Raw genomic sequence first — 11,331 nt, 5'->3', positions numbered from 1 at the left:
AGGTGAGAAGTGCTCAAGCCCAGAGTTTCCATCTGAGCTGGGTGCTAAGCAAGGTGAACAGTTTATGTCCCTTCATAGTTCATATGCCAATTCCTCAGAGCCACTGACACGGCAAAAGTTAGAGGCCTTGAGCTATTTCTTCTTTTTTTAATTGTTGACAGTATGTCCCCCATCACCCCTCACCCTTTGCCCCCTTCCACCCCACTCTAGGCCTTCACTACACTATTGTCCGTGTCCATGTCTTATTTTTTAAAATTAAATTAAAAAAATTTTGGGGTAATACTGGTTAATAAAATTATACAGGCTTCAGGTGTACAATTCTATAATACATGTATATTGTATTGTGTGTTCACCACTTCAAGTCAAGTCTCCTTCCATCACCATTTATTCCCCCTTTCCTCTCTTCTGCCTCTCCCCCACCCCCGCTGTTTCTTTCAACTAAGAAAAGGATCCTAAGTTTGTGTTTTCCCAGTTGGTTGCCAAGGCCTGCGGAGGGAGGGAGCGGAGTGTGTAATTGCAAACCTCTCATTTATCAGTGTTGGCTGCTTTTGTGTCACCAAATTACGTGTACCATTTAGCCAGTTAATCTCCGGTACCTCTTGGAAGTACATTAATTACACAGAGAATGCCGCAGACCTGGCAAGAGATGCTGGAGGAGCAGTTAAGGTACATCTATCTCTAAGTGCCCAGGAGACTTGTTTACTGACTGACCTCATTCAAACTCAAGCTGGAGATATGGCCTCTTTGTAAGAATCCAATCTTTTGACCTAAAAGTAGTGATCTTCAAAACAAAACAAAAGACAAACAAAGAGCAAGTGAGCAAACAACAACAACACAAATCTCCCACACAAACCTGGGTCCTCTTACTTCAAATGCTATCGTAGCATCTAGTAGTCACTTCTGAGGCTCCACCTGTGCTCACAGTGGCCAAGGGCAGAGATGAAGACTGAGTCTCTGCCCTCAAACAAGTAGAAAAGAGAGGGCAAGTACCAACCAAGGTTAATCCAAGGCAGGACATGGAGGGGCCGAACTCTGCTGCTGAGGTTCCTAGCCAGAAACATTAACATATTCAAAGATTAAAACAAAAACAAAAGCAGGCTGGAATTCCACTAAGTTATATGTACAAGCTTGTTACACACGCAGTTATGTGTACATGCCTTCTTCAGGAAGCCCTAAGCATCTACAAGTACCTGAGAAGTACAAGAAGGAGAAGGTGGGGAAAATGGAAAGCTTTGCAAGGTAAGGGGACAATGAAAAATTAAAGGCAAAGGTACTGAGATTTCACTTGACAAGGGGAGAGACTCTACATGAAAGAAAATGGTTTCCTACGACTTAATAGAAAGCACTACCAAATACATGAAATTCCATTTCAATAAACTTCCAACTTGTTCTTTAAGCCTAGGTAATGATTTATTTAAGTCATATTCAATACAACCAATCCATACTATTTCAAAAGAATTTACCCAGATTTTTAGATTTGGTATAAAGCAGTGGTTCCCAACATAGGGCACACGCCCCACAGGGGGTAATTTGATTTTTAAGGGGGACAATTAGAGAGTGAGCTGTTAACAGTGAATTTTTTTGCATTTCTTATGGTTCTAGGGGCCTCATATATAGTACATAAATATATATTGTGACATTTATGCATTTCAGTTCTCTATTATATGTTTTGAAACTTTATTTGCTATTTTTTCATATCACTTCATATTATTTTTTTTAACAATTTCTTAGTGATTCCTTCCTCAGTACTTCAACTGTCCTTTCGTTCCTTTATTTTTCTCTTTCATGGATGCCATGTTCTTTGGAAGCTTGTTTAGAACAAGTTAATGGCCTTCTAGGTTTCCTCCACGTGAACAGGAGTTCACTTTTTTAATAATAAGAATTATATGTCACAGGGGGGCATCAGGATTTTAGAGATGCTTAGGTGGGGCATGGCCAAAAAAAGGCTGGGAACCACTGGTCTAAAGGGAATGTGCCTTGCATTTGAAATGAAGAGTTCCTAAGAGATGGTTCTGGTAGCCCAGATTTCAGGCTTTCCTATTTCAGGCTTTTTTATACTTGACATTTCATGGTCAGGGGAGGGGAGGGAGGCAAAACAAAAGCAAAAGTACCCAAATCTCTAGATGCAATTTTAAACATATTAGCGTTTAGTTTATACTTGAAGTTTACACTTAAAAATGAGGTGATTAAAAATATTTGAAATGGCCTTGGTCGGTAACTCAGTCGATTGGAATATTGTCCCGTACACCAAAAGGCTACGGGTTCGATCTCTGGTTGGAGTATGTATGGGAGGCAACCTATCAGTGTTCCTCTCTCTCCCTTCCTCTCTTTCTCAAATCAATAAAATATATAATCGGGTGAGGGTAAAAAAATACATATTTGAAATGGTAAGCAGAACAGCAGTCAATTTTGGCAATCCAAAAAGAGAAAGAAGGAGTGACATGATTAGCATTGGCTAGCTTAAGTCTAATAACATTGGATTCTCACATTTCCCCTGGGTAAAGTACAAGAACACTTAGAACAAGAGACTTCAGCAAGAGTTCTCACTGCCCTGGCCAACGAGGCAAGCACTTTTAATAGTTGCTCATAAATCCACAGTGGCATTTATAAATGTCAGAATGTACTTATAGATAAAATGCAATTGGTTAAGCCCGAAGCTTCCCTAACAGCAACTGACTGAAGAGCAGTGGTTCCCCCCTGTCTCCCCAGCAGCAGCCTAAGCCACACCAGGGAACTTGTTAGCCATGCAAACTCTCCTGTTTCCCACCTGGCAATCTGGTTTACCAAACCCTCCAGGTGGTTGTGATTTGAGGGCACTGCTGTGGAAGATGCTACAGAGGTTGTGCTTGTGAAACCAAGCACAAAATGCCCAAATTCAGCGTGTCAGGCTGTTCCCTTTTTTGGTTGACCCAACCTCCACTTCCCATTGCCCATCCCTTTTAGTGGGCAGCCCAAAGAGTAGGACCCTGTTCAAACACGCTTTCAAAAGGCTCTCAGAGATAGGGCTAATGGAAAAAGTCACCTAGTTTTTGTATGTTACCATAGCAACACAACGGCACGAAGCATCATTTATTCGTACAAGAAAGGTCCCCTTTGCAGGGGATGTGGCGTATTACAGAAAAATTCTGAGGAAACCAAATTTTGGAAAAGCAAATATGGGAAACGCAGCTTCTAAGGCTCCAGATACACCTTTACAGCCATGTTCTAAGTGAACTTTCCCTAATTATGGCTGCCCAGGAAGGAAAACCTGTGTTCTGGGCCAACCCCCACTGTCTACACTGAAAGACAAAATTTCCATGCAATGGAGAAACGTCTTACTTCATGCCTCCTACTGGCCTCAGTCCCAAACCCACAGGGAAGCTGACCTGTTTCATCTCTACACATCCTTAGTGACACTTGGCATCCTAGGATGTCCTTCTTTAGGTCTACATCCAGTCCTCCTCCTGGGAGCTGCCAGAAAAATAATAATGTTTATTTCTAGATTATAAAACCTACTTCTGTATCACAATATCACTTTCATTTGTGTATAACCCTTTCTTTTTTATAGTTTATAAATAGCTTCCACGTTTCCATCTCATTTGATTCTCATAATAACCTGTGAGCTGGGCACAGTTTTATTTCCACTTTACAGTTGAGAAAACTGGAACTTAGTGCTGAATTCAGTAAACAACCGACCATGAAATGTAATGGAGGAAATACAAATATTTTGCATCAAAAATTAAAGAATTCACAATGTGCAAAAGAACTCTCAAACTTGCTTGAATTTGTCATCTGCCAAATGATATTCACAAAAATCATTAGGCAGGTTTTGAAGTTGGGTGGTATTTTTCTGGCTTAAGAAGGATGGGGAGCAGGGAGATGAGATGAGTAAGACAGACACTCTCCCAGTTATGGAATCCACATAACCTGCAATGAAATTCTATGGGGTTCACTTAATAGCAAGGATAACTTGATGGTGCTAAGATTAATTAAGATCTTACTACATGCCAGGCACTATTCTATGTTCATTACAAATATCCAACAACCCTATTAATATCACCATTTCAGAGATGGGAAAAGCAAGGCACAGAGAAGCTAAGTAACTTGCCCAAGATTACACATCTTGCTCCCTGGATGCAAAGGAGGATGTGGGACTGGAGATGCCAAGCCCCTGTGAGGTTTGCTCTGCCAGCGATGGAAACCTGACATGGGAGGGCAGCCACCACAGGAATCTGGATTACTTTTCCAGGGTTGCCATTTAATCATCAGTCTCCACACTCTCTCTGCCAAAACCTCAATCAGTGCTCAGGTTCTAAGTAATCAGGAGTATTAACTGATTCTTTCTCAGAGTGTCTCCATGAAAATGGGAAGGAGAGGAGAGATACTGGTTTTCTAGATCTGGGTGAGCAGTGGCACACTGCCTGATTTGCCTGGGACTGCCTTCAACGACGTGAAGAAAATCAGAGAGAAAAGCAACTCGAGGAAATGGGCAAATGAAAGATGCATGTGGCCCTGATGAGTATTTAGCAATCTAGAAAGTGAGATGGAAGGCAGAAGTTCTAGTAAATATATTTATTTATTTATTTATTTATTTGATCGATTGGTTACCTCCCACATACAAGGGTTGGACCTGCAACCCAGGTATGTGCCCTTGACAGGAATCCAACCTGAGACCCTTTGGTCTGTGGGATTTTTTTTTTTAAAGAAATAGAAATAAAAAGGAATCCTCACTGGTGTAAATTACTCCTACCTTCTTTTTCCTTGACTTTCCCCCCAACTTGTCACATTTTGGAATTGTAATGAGCCAGCTTTTACATATTAATCAATCTTTTAGGTTTATACATTGTTTTCTTTTTTAAAAATCTTTATTGTTGAAAGTATTACAAATGTCCCCCAATTTCCCCCATTGACCCCTTCTAGTCATACATCTTTTTCCGAAAGAAGAAAACAAAGATCAAGTTGAACTCACTTTCTGCTAGATTGCCAAATACCCATCAGTGCCACATGCAAAAGAGAAGAATTAGATGATGAATGAATGCAGTCTTCATGGCCAATTATACTATGATGGGGTGGCGGAGACAACTTTCAAAAAGGGTGCTCACATTTGTTTCCCTTTATCATGTCCTGCCCCTAATTTTCACTAAAGAACTTAAGCCCACCTTGAGATCCTAGGAATTCAACAACATTTAACAGCAAGTTCCAGAGTATTTCCCATAATCTCTCCTCAAGGCCAAGTCCCAAACCTGGGAGATGGGCCCACAGAGACCACAGTTAGGTGACTCTTCATAACCACACTCCTTCCACACTCTAATAATTGGGGACCAACGACTTACTCATGGAGGGCCTTGTGTGCTTCGCTTTCCTCCTCTATAATTGGGGATGGTAATTCCTTCTTCATTAGGTTGGTGTTAAATTAAATGAGTTGATACATGGCAAGCACTTAGCACAGTGCCTGACACAGAGTAAAACGCTCAAGCTCTTCTTGCTACTACTAGAATCTGCGGAGAAAATCACAACAGGAAAACTGCATATAGGAGGCTTCTAGTGTATTGGTAATGTTTTATTGCTTTGAAAACATCTAAAATCAGAACAATAATCAATACCAAAAAAATAAACAAAAAGGTCTTAGGAAAAGGGGTGTGTAGGGGGAGCGATCCATAAGCATGCCACCTATTGGTGAGTTTCAGGTGAGGACCTCGCTGGGTGCATCCGCTCCACACTGCGCTTAATTCCCTGGGATAATGCGGTTCCTAACCAGCATGGGCAGGATTACAGAGGGGTCCGCGAACCCCCTGAAACTGTACCCGGAACTGGGTAAGGCTGCGGCTCAGGGCATTTGAGGGGAGGGGTTCCATAGCTTCTCTCAGACTCAGATGTAGCGAGCAACTTGCTTTACAGGGTTAAACTCAGGGGATATTCACGGAACAATTCAGTTCACAGAAGCTGCCGCAATAGCCAGGACACCTGGGCTGTTGATCTGCTATCTCCACACGGGACAGACCCGGCTCCCGAGAGCCCGGAGCCCGCCAGGCGGTGCGCGGAGCAGCACCCTCATCACTTACAGACCGACCTGTGAACGCACCCGCTCTGCAGACCTGACCCGGGTTTGCGGGTTTAACTTTCCTTCCCTTCCCCCATCCCTTGTTCCCCTCCGAGAACAAACTCAAAGGAAATAGACAACTCTCAGGGTTTCACTCCTACCTTGGCTGACTCTTAAACCACGTCTCCCAGGGAAGTTAATTAAAAAAACAATTAATCCGCACAAAAATCCAAAATCTACTCCAAAGCTCAAGAGCTCTGTAAGTCAGAAGAGCGAAGGCACCTCTCCGGACCGTGAACATCTGCTCGGGCTCAGGGAAGGGAAGGGGGTCCCAAAGGGAAGCAGGCAAGGTAGGCGGGAGGGTCGGGGCTCGCCACCCTCTGGGAGTCTGCACACTCGGACGCGCAGGGTGAAGAAGGGCTTGGAGGCAGCCAGGTAAGCAGGGAGGTGAGGGCAAGTGTACGAACACACAGCGGCGGATGGAAGCCGAGCACACCCCGATTCCCTCCCCGGGCCGGTGTTCTCGCGCACGGTCCAGGTGGCCACTTCGCGGGGAAAGCCTGGGTGTTCGACGGCCCCCCTCTTTGGAATGGGCTCCCCTCCATCCCCAGGAAGCCCGATGGACTCCCCATACCCCTCAGCCTCCAACCCTTGAAAAGCACTAACCTGGCTCCACTCTAATAGGCGGGCAGAGAAAAGCCCTCGGGAAAAAGAAATGAAGGGGACAGGGGAGAGCGGGGTGTCGCCGAAGGGACGCAGGGAGGGGGCGCGCAGCCGGCGGCATACGTACCCAGCGCGAGCAGGGCGAGCTGTCCAGCCGAGGTGACCATTTTACGGGCGGCGGGCGGCGGGCGGCGGGCAGCAGGCGCTCCAGCCTCCTGCCCTACCTGCGGTGCCCGAGTGGCGGAGCGGCGCTGCGGTGCCGGGGAAAAAGGCGCCGGCGAGGCAAGGCCGGCCCCCGCGCGGGCGGGCGGAGGGAGGACCCAGCGCCTCGGCTACCCGAGTGCCTCGGCTGGCCCGCACTCCACTGCACGGCTAGGCGGAAATGGGAAGGCGGTTACCGTCACCTCTCTGCCACTCGGGGACCGGCACAGCGGCCCACTCTCCCGCCCCGATGGGGGTGCCCCCCTAAGGGCATAGGAGGTGGAGGTTTGGGGCTGGGGGCGGGGACGTTGCACGCACCGTGCAGGGCGCGGGCGGTGGGGCGGGGCGATCTGGGACTCGGAGCCCCACCGCAGGAGCTTGGCACCCAGGACCAGCAAAAGGCAGGAAGCGCCCGACTTCAGACACCACCCTCAGACGAGTAGTAGTAGCTCAGTGCAGTCCGGCCCCTGCGCCAGGGTCGGTGCCTGCTGCGGAGCCCGAGTGTCCCCAGGCGCAGTGGCAGCTTCTAGGCTCTAGGAGGCGGAGCAGAGCCGCAGGCGGGGGTCACCTGTGTCCACTGCAGCTGCCAGGGACCAGGGACGAGGCCCTGAAGGAGACCTGACCTGTGAGCTTCGCCGGCCGCCTGCTAAGACTTGGCCTAAGGAAAGTGCTCCCTAGAAGCCAGCGAAGAAGTTGTTAATCCAGGTTGCTCACCTGTGCCCCCATCCCAGGGAAGAACACTTGATTCTCCGGACGCTTGCCGCTGGAGCAGTCACCCCACGTTCACAGGCAGGCGCGTTGTTAAGATCAATGTGTCTTCGTACATGTGGGCCTGGGGCTAATGACGATGGGCCTCTGTTTATGGGGCACCTGATTAGCTACCACTACCCCCAGCCCACCCCGCTACAGGCGCTGAGGCCAGGTGTGGGGTAGCATGCTGACAAGTGGGCCCTGAGAGGGGTGTGTATGGCTGCAGCTACCTGGGTGGCCCTTTCGGGATGTATGGCCTTGAGCTGGCCCTTGATGCTAGAATTTGGGAAAGTGAAGGCGACAAAAGGAAGACATTCTGGGCAGAGAATGGAAGAACCATAGGTTCCTTGGGACCGTTCATAGGTTCCTTGGGATCGACCCATAGGGTCTGTCCATAGGGGACAGTATGCCCCCGACAGGCCGTGACCGTGACCCGTGGTATTCTTGAGATACCCCGAGCTCGGGGACTAATTCTTTTCTCCTAACCCCTCCAGCCTAGCTGCTCTGGGTAGACCCCTTCTCCTTGGTGGGGTGAGGGTGGAGACTAAGGGGAAATCTACTGTTTCCTTGGCCCAAGGATCAGACTCTGAGTTGACTTTTGCTAAGATTGTTTCATATGAGCTGAGAGACCTAGTTTCAAAAAGAAAGCATCAGGCCATTGGCCTCAACGTTTGAGCAGGACACACCAGAGTGGAAAGGGATTTTGGGAGCAGTGTAAATTAACTTTGAGAAGCCATTCTGTTCAATACATTTGTCAGAGGATACTTTGCTGTTCTCTCAACCCTTAACAATCTGTGCTGAGGGTTTCCTGATAAGTCCCGGGGTACCTATGTCCACACCCATGCATGTCTGGGCACATTCACACCTTCTTTGGTAAGTGGTTCCTGACTCCCTTGCAGCATCTCTGTCCACCTCCTTTACACTGGTCTTGACCTGTTCTGCCGTCTGTCTGTCTCCTTCCTACACTAACCTGTCTTGGCTACAAGAGGGAAGAAATCAGGAGTTTTTCAGGCTCTCGTGTTCTCCTGGACCCTCATTAGGACTGGAGAGTGGACCTGTCACCTTTCCTGCTGGGACACACACATCAGGTTCACTGTGTCTGAGGGTTGGCTGTCCAAGCCGGTCAGAGTCAGGTTCAGCAGTTCTTCCTTCTCTATCCTCTGCCTACACACAAAGTCAGGGTGGAGGGACGTAGCAGCAGAATCAAGCCAATGAGCATGTGTCCCTGTCAGGATTGGAAAATCAAGAGATAATTTGCCATCTTTTAAATGAAAGAATATTCAAATCAAACTACATTCTAATGCTTGGAAATTATTGATTATCCCCCAGCATTTTCAAGAGTCAGTCCATACCTATAGTTTTATAAACCTTCCAATTTATTCAAGTCAAACAGATAACGAAGGGTTGGGGTTTTTTTTAAAAAAAATATCTACAGCATTTGTTGTAAACTGAACTGAAATAATATTTTGAACATTTATTTATAGAATTAGAAGGACACCTAATATCCTAAAATGTTAACACTCTGCCTTTGGCACCTTGTGTATTTCATTTAATCCTCACAGGGGAAATTCTCCTGAAATTTATGAGATGGATTCCATCTCCCTTTAATATAAAAACAATTGAGACCTAAGAATTTAGTAACTTACCCAGAGTTACAAAGCCAGTGAGTGGCAGAGTCCAATTTTGAAAGCAAAACGAGCTGGTTCAAAGGCCTGTGTGTTGGCTTCTATGCAATGCTGCCTCATTTTAATAAGAATAATAACTGAACTCACTGAGTTACTGTGAGAACTAACTGCAAGAATTTTTTGCATGCTTAGCACAGCATTTGATATCAACAAATACTAGTATAGCTATGCTTTAAAGAAAAACTCCCTCGGTGGCCATACTTTTCCCTTCTCTCAATTTCCTACCATCATCTTTATTTTATCACTTTCATATCAGAACTTCACTGTTGCATATGCTTATATCTCTCTGCATGCACAAAACACACCTTCCCACAGGGGATAGTTTCACAGGTAAGTCCGGAGCTAAGCATTTGTTTCTCAGTCTGTGGTGTAACAGTGAGGGAAAAATTACAGGATGTGATTTAGAGCAAGAAACCATTTTTTTTCTAAAGGGTGGTGTGAGGCTTTTGTATTTTGCAGTATGGAATACAGTGCTGTCCGAGCTGAGTGAAATTCCAGTTGTAGCCCTGAAAGCTATGTAGGACTGAAGAAAGCTACATTCCTTCTGCTATAGGCACTGTAGCTGTCTCTCTTGGCCACTGAAGGTCCTGTTTCTCTGTGGACATGGAACCTAATGAATAGTATTCTTTTCACAAAGAATCCGCCTGGGTTGCCTTTGCACACACTTGCTTCAGCCGGCTCTGAAATCACAGTTTCTCCTCCCTGTGCAAACGAGAACCATGTTATGTTCTACTCAGAGGCCAGTAAAATCCCACTGTCAGTTTTCCCTTTCTTTTCTTCTACATACTTATTACAGAGCGTGCATTTAAAGAGTCCCCTTCTCCACTGTAATCAGCCTCCCGCTCCGTCCTGATTCATCTGTAGAAGTGATTGTGGGCAACCAGGACCGGAGTCTTCCCTGAATGATTCAGGCCTGTTCAGATGGGCAATTGCCCAAGACATTAGTGAGTAAATAGCCTACACATTCTTCGGGAGGAAGCACAGCCATGGGCCACAGCACTGAAGGAATTGCAATTCCTGCAGACAAGCCTCATAGGGCAATGACTACAGTTGGTTTCAGGGGACTGCAGGACCTTGTGGGGTGGCAGCAGCAGACAGGGCAACTCAGAGGGGAAAACAGGAAAGGGTTACTGGCACAGTAGGAGAGCAAAAGTCAGATGTCATCTGTGTATGAGAAAGAGACTTTATAAAGGACTCTGGGGAACTGTGTTTAGTCAGAGTGAAGAGATTTTAATGTGTTAAGGGATTTAGGAAAAGAAATCTAATCCAAGGTAAGGGACTGTCCAAGTATCAGCTCCCTGTGAAGACTTAGCTATCAGTGTACTCCTTATCTCTGAAAGAAAAATGGGAAACCTTATGCTTGGTCGATTTTTACAGTTTACATCACTGGCATAATGGGTGGGGTAAGAAGCCATAAGAAACATTTGCTTTGTCCTCAGCTACTGGGGTGATAGTCACGTCCATTGTTGTCCAAAGACTGGTATGATCTTCTGCTTAGCATCTTCTGTCTTCCAGATTTCAGGTCTGCCTTGGGGATGCACATTGAAGTTGTGTATTAAGCTTGAATCCTTCCTTCTCAAGGGATATCACAGGATGGCTCTAAAGCCCAGTTGAGGTCTGGAAGTTGATGGTTCCATGGGTGATCCAATCAGCTCCAAGACATCAAGTTACTAGGCTGAGTCTATAAGACTTGGAGTTACCAGATGGCTGCTGCAACTAAAGGTATTTTCATCTCATACAGCTCGTTAATTGATGACTGGATGTAGTAGAGGTACCCAGAGGATTCAGCATAGCTCCTGTCAAACCATTCCATTTGGAGGAGGAGGAGCTATGCATTCACTTCTGCTCAATGCTGTCTTTGCTGCTGTCCTCCCAGCAGCCTCAACCATACAGCCACACCATTCTGAAGACTGGGAAGATTGCCCACCAGAATTCTCCCGAGTGCTCAGGGGAAAGTCCTAAGTCAAATGCCTAGAAATCCCTAGGCAAGTAAAACTAATAATGTTGACAGAA

At 46.2% G+C, this 11,331-nt stretch overlaps 1 protein-coding gene across 2 annotated transcripts in view; it reads right to left on the bottom strand.

The window, feature by feature from the left end:
- Positions 1-7,067, bottom strand: part of TGFA (transforming growth factor alpha) — a 95,395-nt gene extending 88,328 nt beyond the window's left edge. The window contains exons 1-2 of one of the 2 annotated variants that reach the window (XM_014459371.2): positions 6,810-7,067; positions 3,366-3,450 (exon numbers count right to left, since the gene is read on the bottom strand). In XM_014459371.2, coding sequence (XP_014314857.1) covers positions 3,366-3,384 — 19 coding nt within the window. In that variant the 5' untranslated portion in view covers positions 3,385-3,450; positions 6,810-7,067. The remainder of the gene's footprint in view (positions 1-3,365; positions 3,451-6,809) is intronic. The other variant, XM_006092949.3, reaches the window with a different exon arrangement.
- Positions 7,068-11,331: the final 4,264 nt, after the last annotated feature.

This window comes from Myotis lucifugus, unplaced genomic scaffold, assembly GCF_000147115.1.
Source record: "Myotis lucifugus unplaced genomic scaffold, Myoluc2.0 scaffold_108, whole genome shotgun sequence".
NCBI lineage: Eukaryota > Metazoa > Chordata > Mammalia > Chiroptera > Vespertilionidae > Myotis > Myotis lucifugus.
Note: the sequence above shows the minus strand (reverse complement) of the source record. Positions and strands in the feature narration are given on the sequence as shown.